General features: G+C 45.4%; 1 protein-coding gene and 1 long non-coding RNA gene across 2 annotated transcripts; one reads left to right on the top strand and one right to left on the bottom strand.

The window, feature by feature from the left end:
• Positions 1–2,018: 2,018 nt before the first annotated feature.
• LOC135373153 (uncharacterized) lies at positions 2,019–3,669 on the bottom strand. Its single transcript, XM_064606410.1, has 6 exons — positions 3,471–3,669; positions 3,015–3,086; positions 2,862–2,947; positions 2,636–2,715; positions 2,394–2,533; positions 2,019–2,274 (listed from the first exon to the last, which is right to left on the bottom strand). Exons 1-5 carry the CDS (start codon positions 3,667–3,669, stop codon positions 2,446–2,448), a joined length of 525 nt encoding a protein of 174 aa, XP_064462480.1. The 3' UTR covers positions 2,019–2,274; positions 2,394–2,445.
• A 5,853-nt stretch (positions 3,670–9,522) lies between these two features.
• Positions 9,523–10,022, top strand: LOC135373088 (uncharacterized). The gene is made up of 3 exons (XR_010416272.1): positions 9,523–9,631; positions 9,728–9,827; positions 9,912–10,022. It is a non-coding gene; the product is annotated as an uncharacterized LOC135373088 (long non-coding RNA).
• Positions 10,023–15,748: the final 5,726 nt, after the last annotated feature.

The following is a 15,748-nucleotide window of genomic DNA, read 5'->3' as shown; positions in this document are numbered from 1 at the left end:
CTCCATCTGGCAGCCTGGCACAAACTGAGTGGGCGGGGGGACTGCAGAGCAACCGAGCGCACGTCTACTCTCCACAACTGCAAGCGAGCAAGTGACTGGGGCGCCGCGCCGCGCCAGCTACGCATGCGCGCGTGCGCTCCTAGCGCCCTCTGCGCCGCTCCTCGCGGGCGCTCCCCGTTTCGGTTTCGCTCTCTGCTCCTTCCACTGCGCGTGCTCCTAGCCGCTGCGGGTGGCTTCTCCGTTTCGGTTTCGCTCTCGTTTCTTTGCACGTGTTTATCTGTATAAAGGCAGCGCGCACTGCGCTCACGTCATCAATACGTGAAAATGTTCGGCTACCACTCGTTACAAAATTGTTCCCGTACCCACGCTTCTTGGGAAGAAGTGGAGAATGAATGTTTCAACAACGAAAGTCTCCGCAACGAGCTCGTCATCAGTACTTTTCGCTACGTGATAGACATGGCAGGCTTTGGCAATATAGGAGGGATCTCTCCGGGCCCGCTGCAGGAGATGATGCGTCGGATCTACGCCCGTTACAAGAACACACACACATATTCCCTGGCCAAGGATTACAAGAACGTCTGTATAACGGTTCCGGACGGACCCCTGGGACTGATGAGCGCATTTGTGAGCTTCGCCAACACTGTTAAAAAATACCGTAAATTTACGGAACACCGCCCACGGAACCAGAGCTTCTCTTTTTCATTGCTGCTCCAATTCCGTAGCGGCACATGAACCGTTGCTACCCCATCGTCTTTTCCAGGAATGAGTTGAGCAATATCGCTGAAAATGAAATATTTTGTTCAGACCACGTCACGATTATACTAGCAGAAATATGGAAGACGATACATGTCTTCAGCGAAGCACATATTTACCGTTTTTAAACGATCCAACAGTGATATCGCAATATTCGGGCCTAACTTTTTGCTCGGATGAATGTGGCAGACTCAAAGACGCCGGCGTCTCGCCGTCGGCGAGTGCGCAGCGCGGAGCAATACAGCATTGTCACCTGAGCCGCTAACAGGAAGCCCGCGAAATTGTTTCCTCGTAGACGCATAAGACGCTCCGTGAAGTTTTAAGTGTTTGGAATGCATTGGAATGCATTTGGAGTGCATCTAGTGTTTGGTCTTTGGCCGACTGTACCCCCGCAAAGCAAAGGTGAGTTCAAAACCTGTTTCGTTGTTCCACCACAATACCAAGTCAAATACGAGCACCACTTGTAAGCATGGTTGCAAAAATTGTTTCGTTGCATACGCGTCTCAGCAACGGTGTGCAACAGCAGGAAAGCAGTGTCTGTGTGTGTCACTGTGTGTAGATCATGAGTAGAAACGTAAAGAGATGCCTAACGTTCAGTCGTGCAGGGGGAGGCTACTGAAGTAATTTGTGTTTTGCTGTGATCTCGCACAAAAATTGATAGATGTTGTGACTCTATTTTCCCCCCTTGGAGCAGGAGTAAACGGAATTCCTCTGTTGTGGAATGTTCACCTGAAAGTGTCCCAATCTCCAAAGTGGATATCATTCCGATATGGATATATATCATTCCGATATATACTTAAGTATAACAGGCGATATCGGCAGGCATATAACAGGCCAAATTTCCATTGAAATCTGTTGCATTTGCACTATAGGAAGGCCTCCTGTTTGCAAAATTCCGATCCTCTACAGTTTGCCCTTGCAAAAAAATTTTTGGACATGCTTTAGAATTCCAATTGAAAAAAGTCAAAAGAGGCAATTGAAATTCAATAGAATTGCTTTTGAATTTATTTGGAAAAACGTTTGGAACTTCTTTTGACTTCATTTGGTTATTTGGGACAGACTTCCTTTTGACTTTTGTCAAAAGAATCTCTTTTGAACTTTTGCAATTGCCATTCAATTGACACTTTTATGACTTCAATTGGTCTTTCTTTTGACACCTATTTGCCATTAATTTGATTTTCTTTTGACATAATGCTCAAATTTACCTCGTTGGCTCCCCAAATAGCACCCAGTACCCCTGGTATTCACGGCAAAGAAGCCATCTGTTACTGATAATACACATAATTTATTACGGGTGATTATTTCATTTTCGAAAGCATGGACACAACGCTCTCCTTGATCTCTCGCAGACTTGTTGTTTTCTTGCATCTGTATGGTGCAAAAGAAGTGCAGATTACCATCTTGGTCTACTTCTGGCAGTCCAGCTCCAACTCTTAGAACATGGTTGTTGCTGCCAATGGCATTGCAAAAGTGTGCCACATGAATGTGATGGTTCCAGCAAGCCAAATCACGAGGTTGACACTGCAGGAGTACAATTAACTGATTAGCAGTAACCAGCTACTTCATGTAGACAAAGCCAGAGTTTGGCCAAATCAAAAGCCAATGGACCTGCAGTAATGAAGACAGAAAGGGGTCCTTACCCAGAACTGCTTCACGCCGTGTCTCATCCACTGCAGGTTTTAGAGCAGCACCTTAGTGGGCGTTGCATGGTATCCCATATGAAGTTCGCCCAATCATCTCCTCAGGAGAAAATACTGCCCAAATGAGGGCACGGGCCAGCCTGCAAATTAAAGAGCGTGTTAAGAAATGGAACAATGAAGCTTGCAAAAGAGAAAAATGGGCGAATTGGGCAAGAGAGATAGCTATGCTTATGCAGTCGTACCTTGTCCTATCCCCTTTGCTGCTTCTCTCTATTCTGTGCAGAACACCAGCGTCCACGCAAACACCTAAGCCGATGTCCAGCTGCATAGAAAAGAGGTATTACACGTATTGTCCTGCAAACTGTTAACTTCAAATGATATATCTTCCAAGCACACTCTTACGGCTCATCCGCACTAACCAAACACAAAATATGAAAATCCAAGTTCCACAGGTGAGACAAACATTACCATTGGAGCTGCTGTAACAGCAGCAGCGTTCTGGCTGGAGGCAGTCTGGATTAGATTTTCCATTTGATCCACCATGTTGGTCATGACTGAAAATAATTACCTGCTACATGCTTGTCACAACATATGTAAAAAAATCTATATATATCAGCTTACCACACTTCTCTTTGGCTTTCTTTGTCAGGCGGGCATTTGCATGCTCAAGCTCCTCTATTTTCCGGTTGTGCTCTGCACAATGTGTACAGTGTGCACCCTGAGGCCTAGTGGAATATCAAGTAGTTAGGCTTGTGGCAGCAGCAAATCAATGAACAAGCAATCAAACATGAGAAATTGATGTTCTGAGTCTGGTTCTACAACAGGACCAATAATGCAGAACCGATTAATGTCTTTTTACTATAGGTAACCCGTAGGTAAGTCTAAATTGGTAGCGCTAAATGACACGCCATTCCACGTCTGCGGTTGATTTAGACAGCGTAACAAATACTGGGCAGAAACAGGGAGACTGCAATTGCCATACGCCCTTCGAGGCGTACGTGTAATTGGTTGCGGAAACGTCTGGCCTCTCGCGCTTTGGAAAAACAAAGCATATTTCTCTGTACAAGCTGGACTTACCCGCAGCAACGAAGAAGGCTTCAGAGGGCTCTGCATTCTTGCTGCACCGTATGAGGAATGTCTTCCCCTTAGCAATGTCCACGTTTGCCGGGACGGCCGGGACATACGAAATACTTAAACCTAATTCGATATCTTGCAGGCTGTCGACGGGATAAACGTCCAGCATATTCACGCCTGGCCACTTCACCAAAATGTGCATGTTGCACGTAGTTACGCATATAGAAAATTGTGTGAATGAAACGTGTGAAGTACAGGACACCACACAACATGAACACTCAATTCAAAACCACGTGCGGCGACCAAAGCAAACAATACCCTACACTTCGCTTGCGGCTTGGATTGGCTTCGATAGCACTAGCAGTTTTCCTCGACTAAAGGAGAGGAACGGCGCAACCTGAACCTGTAACTACAAATATGCAAACAACGCCGAATAAAATTGCACACTCCAGTTCTGTTGTTTAATCATATTATTAATAATACACATGCCTAAACAGCGGATAATAACACAGTGAATAGACTCAAACAAAGAAGACACTTGGATATTTCGGGCCACTTGCGGTGTCGGATTGGGCAGCGGGCAGCTAATGAAATGTTTTGTTGATGTTTGATTTGTGCAACATTTGTTGAATGCTGCGTAGCCGTGCAGCGCAATAACGTTCGTCATGATGATACACTCTAAAGGCGTGTTCCCAAGCGCGCGATTTGCGAGAGCGACAATTTTTCCATGTCTCGGCTTTCGTTCAACGATTCATATGCGAGAGGAACCTGAAGCGATGTTGACAACCAAACCGTACGGTTGTGAGGAACCTGTTGTTGCTTCTGCCTGCGCGGAACAGAAAAAAAATAGTCGCTGTCGCGACGCCCCGCAAATCGCGTGCTTGGGAACGCGCCTATAGGGTGTATCATCATGACGAACATTTCGACGATATGTATCTATCTTCATGTTGGAACGGCATCAGTAGTGAGGCATAGCTTATGTTCGGTCAGGTTTCGGTGCACAATTCATGCCGGGGTATCTTCATGTTGGAACGGCATCAGTAGTGAGGCATAGCTTTTGTTCGGTCAGGTTTCGGTGCACAATTCATGCCGGGGTATCTTCATGTTGGAACGGCATCAGTAGTGATACCTAGCTTATGTTCGGTCAGGTTTCGGTGCACAATTCATGCCGGGGTATCTTCATGTTGGAACGGCATCAGTAGTGAGGCATAGCTTATGTTCGGTCAGGTTTTGGTGCACAATTCATGCCGGGGTATCTTCATGTTGGAACGGCATCAGTAGTGAGGCATAGCTTATGTTCGGTCAGGTTTCGGTGCACAATTCATGCCGGGGTATCTTCATGTTGGAACGGCATCAGTAGTGATACCTAGCTTATGTTCGGTCAGGTTTTGGTGCACAATTCATGCCGGGGTATCTTCATGTTGGAACGGCATCAGTAGTGATACCTAGCTTATGTTCGGTCAGGTTTCGGTGCACAATTCATGCCGGGGTATCTTCATGTTGGAACGGCATCAGTAGTGAGGCATAGCTTATGTTCGGTCAGGTTTCGGTGCACAATTCACGCCGGGGTATCTTCATGTTGGAACGGCATCAGTAGTGAGGCATAGCTTATGTTCGGTCAGGTTTCGGTGCACAATTCATGCCGGGGTATCTTCATGTTGGAACGGCATCAGTAGTGATACCTAGCTTATGTTCAGTCAGGTTTTGGTGCACAATTCATGCCGGGGTATCTTCATGTTGGAACGGCATCAGTAGTGAGGCATAGCTTATGTTCGGTCAGGTTTCGGTGCACAATTCATGCCGGGGTATCTTCATGTTGGAACGGCATCAGTAGTGATACCTAGCTTATGTTCAGTCAGGTTTCGGTGCACAATTCACGCCGGGGTATCTTCATGTTGGAACGGCATCAGTAGTGAGGCATAGCTTATGTTCGGTCAGGTTTCGGTGCACAATTCATGCCGGGGTATCTTCATGTTGGAACGGCATCAGTAGTGATACCTAGCTTATGTTCAGTCAGGTTTTGGTGCACAATTCATGCCGGGGTATCTTCATGTTGGAACGGCATCAGTAGTGAGGCATAGCTTATGTTCGGTCAGGTTTCGGTGCACAATTCATGCCGGGGTATCTTCATGTTGGAACGGCATCAGTAGTGATACCTAGCTTATGTTCAGTCAGGTTTCGGTGCACAATTCACGCCGGGGTATCTTCATGTTGGAACGGCATCAGTAGTGAGGCATAGCTTATGTTCGGTCAGGTTTCGGTGCACAATTCATGCCGGGGTATCTTCATGTTGGAACGGCATCAGTAGTGATACCTAGCTTATGTTCAGTCAGGTTTTGGTGCACAATTCATGCCCGGGTATCTTCATGTTGGAACGGCATCAGTAGTGATACCTAGCTTATGTTCGGTCAGCTTTCAGTGCACAATTCATGCCGGGGTATCTTCATGTTGGAACGGCATCGGTAGTGATACCTAGCTTATGTTCGGTCAGGTTTTGGTGCACAATTCATGCCGGGGTATCTTCATGTTGGAACGGCATCAGTAGTGATACCTAGCCTATGTTCGGTCAAGTTTTGGTGCACAATTCATGCCGGGGTATCTTCATGTTGGAACGGCATCAGTAGTGATACCTAGCCTATGTTCGGTCAAGTTTTGGTGCACAATTCATGCCGGGGTATCTTCATGTTGGAACGGCATCAGTAGTGATACCTAGCCTATGTTCGGTCAAGTTTTGGTGCACAATTCATGCCGGGGTATCTTCATGTTGGAACGGCATCAGTAGTGAGGCATAGCTTATGTTCGGTCAGGTTTCGGTGCACAATTCATGCCGGGGTATCTTCATGTTGGAACGGCATCAGTAGTGATACCTAGCTTATGTTCAGTCAGGTTTTGGTGCACAATTCATGCCGGGGTATCTTCATGTTGGAACGGCATCAGTAGTGAGGCATAGCTTATGTTCGGTCAGGTTTCGGTGCACAATTCATGCCGGGGTATCTTCATGTTGGAACGGCATCAGTAGTGATACCTAGCTTATGTTCAGTCAGGTTTTGGTGCACAATTCATGCCGGGGTATCTTCATGTTGGAACGGCATCAGTAGTGAGGCATAGCTTATGTTCGGTCAGGTTTCGGTGCACAATTCATGCCGGGGTATCTTCATGTTGGAACGGCATCAGTAGTGATACCTAGCTTATGTTCAGTCAGGTTTCGGTGCACAATTCACGCCGGGGTATCTTCATGTTGGAACGGCATCAGTAGTGAGGCATAGCTTATGTTCGGTCAGGTTTCGGTGCACAATTCATGCCGGGGTATCTTCATGTTGGAACGGCATCAGTAGTGATACCTAGCTTATGTTCAGTCAGGTTTTGGTGCACAATTCATGCCGGGGTATCTTCATGTTGGAACGGCATCAGTAGTGATACCTAGCTTATGTTCGGTCAGCTTTCAGTGCACAATTCATGCCGGGGTATCTTCATGTTGGAACGGCATCGGTAGTGATACCTAGCTTATGTTCGGTCAGGTTTTGGTGCACAATTCATGCCGGGGTATCTTCATGTTGGAACGGCATCAGTAGTGATACCTAGCCTATGTTCGGTCAAGTTTTGGTGCACAATTCATGCCGGGGTATCTTCATGTTGGAACGGCATCAGTAGTGATACCTAGCCTATGTTCGGTCAAGTTTTGGTGCACAATTCATGCCGGGGTATCTTCATGTTGGAACGGCATCAGTAGTGATACCTAGCCTATGTTCGGTCAAGTTTTGGTGCACAATTCATGCCGGGGTATCTTCATGTTGGAACGGCATCAGTAGTGATACCTAGCTTATGTTCGGTCAAGTTTTGGTGCACAATTCATGCCGGGGTATCTTCATGTTGGAACGGCATCAGTAGTGAGACATAGCTTATGTTCGGTCAGGTTTTGGTGCACAATTCATGCCGGGGTATCTTCATGTTGGAACGGCATCAGTAGTGATACCTAGCTTATGTTCGGTCAGGTTTCGGTGCACAATTCATGCCGGGGTATCTTCATGTTGGAACGGCATCAGTAGTGAGGCATAGCTTATGTTCGGTCAGGTTTTGGTGCACAATTCATGCTGGGGAATCTTCACGTTGGAACGGCATCAGTAGTGAGACCCAGGTTACGTTCGGTCAGGTTTCGGTGCACAACTCATGCCGGAGTATCTTCATGTTGGAACGGCTCTTAGCCAGACCTGTAGCTTCTATTTGTTCAGGTTTCTGTGCATAAGTCGTGTCAAATGGCGCCGTTAGCTTGGAATGGCTTGCGTAATGAGGGTCAACTTCTCTTCAGTTGGAATTTTTCTGTATAATCCATGCCGGAAGGTGTCTTATGTTGGAATAGTTTACGTGGTGACGTTCATGCCGTATTGTGTTCTCATGTTGGAAAAGCTTGTGTAGTGACGGCTATCTCACATTCAGTCAAGTTTTTGTGTACAACTCCTGCCTTTTATTTGTACGGTCTACTTCAAGGTAGAAGATTGTTACAGGAAACATTTTGGCTGTTCAAGGGAAGTTAAGCCAATGACATTGTAGGGGGTTTCCAAAGTGGCTGAACAAACTTAAACTAAAGGAAATCTAAAACGTATCACTAAATTATCTTAGAACAAATCCAAAGGCACAGGCAAAATAAGCCAAAGGTAGCCAACAACTTTTCTTTGGGCAACAGGCCAAAGAAAGTCAAACAAACAAAACAAAAAAACGCCAAAGATGGTCTGCAGATTTTATTTGGGCAACCGGCCAAAGAAAGTCAAAGCAAAAAACAGCTAAAGGTGGTCTATAGATTTTGTTTGGGCAGCCGGCCAAAGAAAGTCAAACCAAAAAACAGCCAAAGGTAGGCTATAGATTTTGTTTGGGCAACCGGCCAAAGAAAGTCAAACAAAAGAAAAGCCAAAGGTGGTCTATAGATTTTGTTTGGGCGTTGGTCCAAAGAAAGTCAAAGTCAAAAGAAATACCAAACAACCCAAAGGATGTCCAAACAAAGTCAATTGACAGGCAAAGTCCATTTTCATAAGGGCATGCAATTCATCAAGGAGGTCACATTTCACAGTCTTTCCAAACAAATGTACCTTTCACTAGTCTTAGCGGCGTCAAAATTTTCACCAGTAACGGTTTCATGCTCGCACAGCTGAAGGCTGTTTATAAATGGATCCCTTTTTTGCACTCTCTTGGTAGGTGATATACGGGTGCACTTTGTTGCTGCAGAAATTTTCTTCTCGTCGAGCCGACCATCTGCTATCACATGAAGAGTTTGCAAGGGGTGTTCCTTGTACCATAGAGGGACGTAATGCGGCTTCCAAGAACTATAGAACCAATTCCTCCATGAGTCATCCTGACGAAACGCCAACACATTCAACACAAAAAGTATTGTCTTGAAAGTTTTGTTCTGTGGCTTCTTGCAGCCAGCCGTGTGGACAGTGAAGAAGCAGATATTGCGCGCTGAAAACATCACCTCATCACAGATGCATCGTGCACTGTGAGTTGACAGTCCCTTCTTGTGTGCTTCGACAACTACATTTCTTGGGACTCAACATACAACAGGACACTATCTTGTGGCCTCCAGAGACGAGTACAACCTGCGCTATGGGAAACCGGTACACATCTTTGTGGAAACTGGCCCTGAGGTGATGACAATTTTTCTTTTTCGCATAACACCATCAAGCTTTCTACCAGACCTCAGGCTATACCATCTTGAATCTCAGAGACAAGTGTATATTGTTGTGTGCGACCCTCAGAGTTAATGGACAGTCATCCATATTCAGCTTACGAAGTAACAAACTCTGTTGTTGTCTCCCTCAGAATATCGCTGCTCAGCCATGATTATGGAGGTATATATAGTCTGTTTAACCAAATTTTTGCTAAATATATACGCTACTTCCGGTTTTGCTTAATAACTTCGTTGTCTGACACAGAAAGTTCCATATGAGAGGTACATATCTTTCCCTGTGCATGCTACAGTTGTTGCTATGTGTGTGTGGTTTTCAGAGCTTGCTCAATGCTGCTGATTTTTCTCTTTCTTTCTCGTTTACTAGAAGTTTCTGAATATCAGGAGTAGAGATCACAAAACGAAAAACTTTGTGTCAGTAACATGTCTTGAGGAGCTAATCGGAGTTGCTGTGGGTCATGGAATTTGTCAGGAGGGCAACATACAGGTATGCCACTTTTGTTATAACGTTTATAACGCTCGTATGAGCTTCAATTGCACTGTTGTTCTAAAAATCTTTGTCACACCAGTTATTTCTTTCTAGGTGTATTTAATGGATGAGTCATCACTTCGCTCTATGGGTGCTGGTGCTGAGAAATACCTCAATGGAATTTTCATTGTTAAAAATGGACTATGGAAACAAGGTATAGTGCATACATCTCCAGATGCCACTTTGCCCTCTTGCTTGGGGCTTTAAGTGCCATTTTTTGTTTTGCTTTCCTGTTTAGATCAGTCAACATGTGTGAGTGCACCTTCACCAATCCCACAAATGCCTCTGCTCTCACGAATTTATTACCCTTGGGAGAGCCTCAGCAAGACAGTACTTGATGCATTGGAAGCAGACAACGTTCTGCTTCCCTCTCAACGACAGGAAGTGGCACACATGGCAGCGTCATGGCCCTGCATATCCATTGAAGGTGGGAGGCACTCGTGATATTTATTCACAGGTATATTTGCTGTTTGCATGGCTTACCTGGTTAGAGTACAGCAGATATAAAAAAATGTTGTGACATGCATTGAAATGTTGTAGGAGAGCATATCACATACTGGTGAAATATAGCATTTTGAAACTCACGTGATGTAGTAGAGTAACAAAAAACTGCTTTGGAAGTTTAGATGGTGCTCTAGCTTAGATTATCTGCGGGTCTGTCTTGCAAGAACTCTCCTTATATTATACTACATATTTACTCGGCTGGTACGTACATACTGCAGTAAATACAGCAGGCGATATGTATAGCAGAGGCCATATCAACTGCTAACCTTTCAGAGACATTCATATGCTTCACATATGGTGGTCTCTCTGCCATGCTGAACTATGCTCATAAGCATGTTTGAAAAAAAAATCATATCTATGTGCTCAGAAATTTGTTGTGCCACTTGCAGTGGTGGACGTGTAGTGTTCTTCATAAACTTATTTGGAATAGTTGGTAGAGAAATGGAGTGATTGTCCTGATCATTACACCATGTGAAACTAAGAATATTTTATGCAATTATTTTGAATACTTATAAGGAAATTTTATTAATTGGTTGTGATTTTAGGCACCTGGTTGGTATCATTGAGAACGAAGGGAGCCAGCAGGCATAAAAAAATAAGAGGGCTACATACATATATGCGTCAGGCAATGAGGGCCGCAGATGAATATAGCAAGAAGTAGGAACATGTAAGTTGTAAATGCTTCCTACGAGCATATTAAATTTCTTTATTCATCAAATAATTTAATTTGTTGTGGAAGTATTATGACTAAGTAGGCTCAGTAATACTTTCTTTTCTTTTCAGCTCATGTGATACATAGCGGTCAAATGTTCCACCACCAAAGCCATGAAGAAGTTATTTGTAGTCTTTTCAGTAATTTCCAAAATAAAGGGTTATTATTGAAAAGCTATCCTTTCTGGACACACAAAACATGAGAACTGAACAGTTAACAATGAAACAAAATCGCTGGACATCTCGCATTGATCATAAGGACTGTAAACGAAAACAACAGGAAACCAGCTAGCATCATGGTCGACAGCATTTATCCCTGTTTTAAAGCGGAATCATCGTTTCATTACTGCACAGGGCCCCGTCATTATTATTAGTGAATTGCTGCCGTAATAAAGAGGCACATCACAAGTACAGTTTCCTAAACTTACTGATATATAGCAGTACCTTGCCCAAACGGCACTTCAGCCGTGATGATGTACTATTTACTGAGTGGTAGCCGTTGGCAGTTCACAACGGACTCAACACTGTTTTTCTCAGATACGGGTGCATTCCTGTACATTCGCTGTCTACCATCAGAGCCGTAACGGAAGACTACGGGGACTTGGCTGGCATCAACGGATAGCAGCATTCGGTCCAGTTTTGAAACGGAATATTTTCTTACAGTGAACGCAGAATTCAACTACATCACTGCAGACATCGTGGACCTTCTCGCTCGTGCCATCGCTCATGTTAAGTACGCCCTGCGGAAGCAGCGACATTTGCAAGCAATCTACATTGCGAACTTTGTTACCGATTTATTGAGATACCGTTTGGTTATGGAAATGCAACGCATTAAACAGTCCGAATAACTTTGACGAGACTCTGTGTTTTTTCACTGAAACATCTTTATTGATTTCATACAAAGGAGTTTGTCAGTACATGCCTGCACCCTCCCTAACTTGTCTGATCTCAAGAACAGAACATTACGAGATGATCAGACGTGCCAGAAAAGGTATGGGGAATCTTCATCACAGCACGAGTCACGGTACTAGCACGATGGTGGAATGGTCATTCTTTTTATACACCCATTCCGCTACCAGACTGCCACAATGACCCGTGCTTCTCCTGTCTGCGAGAGAGAGAGAGAAGCATATCTGGACCAGAACTTTTATTCTCGATTATATGCCGGTGCACGAAGGCCTTGCTCTTTATTCCACGGTAACTCGATCCCTGACGACGACGCTCTCGGGCTCTCTTCCGGGTTTTCCGATGCTACACAAAGAGAGAGTACTATCGTAATCTTATACGCGTCACATCACCATCACAGCTTACCGTATTCGCAGCTTCCGTAAGGGAAGGAGTGTACGGCGTCCACGAGATAACGCTTGTCGTCGTAGGGGACCAAGCTCTTCTTGAGTCTCGAAATGGTGTACATTGTTTGCTTTATACTCTGGATGGTGCACTGCTTCTGAGAGACCGCCTTTTCATTGAACAGAGAACCTCGGCACAGTTCGTGCAATAAATGCTTCCTCACCACGTCTTTCTTAACTAATTTCGCTCTCGCGATCTGTTTGTGTGACCCAGCCAAGAGAATGCTGTACATTTTCGCTCGGATGGCTACGGCTTCCTGAATAACACCACCTCCCATCTCGTCTTTGAGGTACCCCATCTGGTTCGCGTGCTCGTCGTTGAAAGGCGGGTGGTCTGGTGGATAGGAGGACAGATCTAGCTCACTCTCAATTTTCATCAGCTGCTCTTCCAGGCTTTCACACGTGAGAGAAAAAAATGTGCTGTCCGTATCGCTATAGATCAATTGCACTGGACACATCAAGCGAGAAAAGAGAGACTCGTAGATGAAGCTGTACATTCGGACTTTGGATATTTCTAGAATGGCAAAGCCCATGTAAAGGGCATGCGTGCATTTGATGCGACGCTGTTTCATCTCGTATAAGATGCACTTGTCACTCAGAATGAGAAAATGCTGACAGTCGACGGAGCTAGCTTTTCGGAGCGCGGTTTCTTTGTCGTACGCTAGGGCATACTTTTTCATGCGTCTCACATTTTTGTATCGTCTTACCGAACCTGTTCGACATGGTTTTGTACAGAAGTCGCTCAAATTTCGTGGACGCGGCATTCCTCAACGCGACGTTTCTGTGCACGAAGGTTCGCAAAAAGTTGTCTTGGCGGAACGAGATGATGCTGTTAACACGTTTTATCTTCATGCCCAACCTCACGTACAGTGCGAGCAATGCATAATGGACGACGTAGCGTTCTTTGTCGTAACACGTCAGCAAGAGTTTCTTTGTGTGTGTGTGTGTGTGTGGGGGGGGTGCTCAGCGCCAACGCATCTTTCAAGTGCTGTTGGTAGGGGGACAGTTCGTTCTCGTCCACGCACCTGTGTTCGGGTGCCAGGGGAAAATCCCTGGTGAGCGCGTGCAGTTCTTCGGGATACGACTAGTCTACGACGTAGACCTAACCCACTTCCGAATCGTGAGGAATGTCTATCTCGCTCCACCTCGAAGGATCGACCCACTCGAAAGCACCTGTCGGGAGATGGAAAGTCATCGCGTACGGGTACGAACTGTTGACGTCGAGATTCTGGATAAAAGTCTTTTCTTGCTGGGGGTCGTAATCGTCGCACGCCTCGTGATTAGCCCGACAGTACCTGTGGAAGCTGTTACAAATGCCTCCCCTGATTCCCTTCTTGATCGTTTCGTACATCTCTTGGTCGCTTATGAGCTCGAGTTTGACTTTGGTGAGGTTCAGAGCGCTGATCCACGCGTAACTGGCGAGGGACACGGTGCGTAAGGTATCTATTCCATCCGTCTCTAGCGCAATCTTTCTGAAATACAGCACGATGTCGGAACAGCTGACAGGTGTCGAGCGTGACGTAGAGACGCGTGTAATCTCCTAGGTCCTTGCATTTGAACAATTCGAAAATCTCGAGGGCGTACTGATAGTCCTCGTCCGTGATCTCTTGGTCGTTCAGGTCACTTTTGAAAGCTTCCTTTGGCGGTAGTGCGGGCAAATTGTAGGCTTCGAAACTGTCGACGAAGGTGTACGGATAAACGCCCTTCCTGAGAAGGCGATGGAAACGGTCACCAAACATTTGGCGAGTGCAATGAAACGCACTCTCGCCGCCGCTGGGGAGGAGCGTTTCTACCAGGTTAGACAAGGAGAGGTTGAAAAACTGCGTGGTATCGCGGAAATGGAGCTCGCCAATATTGAATCCTCGTATTTTTTCTGTGGTAGACGCTAAGATCCACGGTTCACCCACATTTAGAACATGCATGTGTCGGAGAAGGGAGCTCAAATCGTATTGCAGGTTGTGCACGCACACGACAAGTTCTTTGGTGTTACGACACGTAAGGTTACACGTATCACACAGCGTTGCAACAAAATTCGAGGAACCAGGGTCTATGAAACGGATGTGGTCGTGATGCGACACCTTTCGCGTATGTCGGTTAAATTCGCACCCGCAAAATTCGCAGTGCGTCGCGCACTCGTGTCGATCAAGGTTTACCACACTCATGACCAACGGTGAGGGAAGACGGTTCAGTCTATCGATTTGTTCGCTAAATTCCTTGAGCGCGAGTAAGCATTCTTCTGCCGCGTACGGTCCCAAATAGCCATCTATTATTTTACCATCACAACTTCTCACTAGCACGATGCTATACGAGCTTATCCTGTGCACACTCGAGGCGTCCTTCACGAGTGCATCCTTTTCCAATATGCTTTCCGTGTCCAACACCACGAAAAAGGAGTAGGGATGCATGTACTCTATCTTGGTGAAGGAGACACACTCCCCCGCTTTTGGCATTTCGAGAATCACTTCGTTTACGTCTCGACACAGACGTTCGCGCTGCTCCAACGCCCCCCTCGTCCTATAACCGCTCGTGCATTTCTCACAATAAAAATAGTCACCTCGTCCCATGAAAGTGCGAAATTTTCTGATTCCATAGAAATGCTCATTAACCTCGAGCAGGTGGACTTTATCTTTATAGAGCGCGCAGGGAACCCGTCCGGTAGATATGGAACTCGTCTGCTCGTCGAACACGTAGATGTAAACGATGAAAGATGAAAGTCCCTGAAAAGGTTAACCAGCTGTAGGAATCGAACCCACATCTTCTGGATGTGGGTCCAGGGCTCTACCAATTGAGCTAAGCTAACACGCCTTCTCAGCGACTTCCAGGGTGCGTCATCTGAAGGGACAAACCAGTCACTCTCTCTCACTCATCGTTTCATTCCATCACTCTTACATTTTTGCTCACTCATACAAAAGTCGGTCCAGGCAGAAAATATCGCCAAAGAAGTCGGCCCAGGGCGCACCGAGTCCGTCGTCCCGATGGTAAGCACCCGGACAGCCCCTCACCTGCGCGCCATCTACCACGCCCTGGAAAAAAATAATAAAAAAATCGCTTGAGAAGTCGGCCCAGCTATTGTACTTGAAGTTACATACATCTGTCAGAACTTTGTAATTAAAACTCCACTATGATGCTCACGTATAATAATGTGAGACTTTTCATAATAAAACTTGTAATTTTGATTGTAATCATATTGATTAAAAATATATTCTTTGATTAAATGTGCTACCCTTCTGCTTAATTGAAAACTCCCATTAATAAAAAATATTGTGTATGACGTGTGATACCCCTTCAATGCTATTGCCTCATGCCTGTAATAAGTATAATCGTTGTTACGTGTATTGTGTTTCTTCTGCACCAGGTTTTTTGGCTGTTTTTTCTCCTTCACACAGAGTCATAACATAATTCTCGACACTAATGACTTTAATAAATATATTTTCACTTGTACTTTTGTGTATGGCTATTCTTTGCATGTAAACCGCTTACTGCACACCTGTTGTATCGGGAAAAAAATTGC

The sequence above is a fragment of the Ornithodoros turicata genome, unplaced genomic scaffold (genome assembly GCF_037126465.1).
Source record: "Ornithodoros turicata isolate Travis unplaced genomic scaffold, ASM3712646v1 Chromosome21, whole genome shotgun sequence".
Lineage (NCBI taxonomy): Eukaryota > Metazoa > Arthropoda > Arachnida > Ixodida > Argasidae > Ornithodoros > Ornithodoros turicata.
The sequence above is the reverse complement of the archived record's forward strand: the minus strand, read 5'-3'. Positions and strand labels throughout refer to the sequence as shown.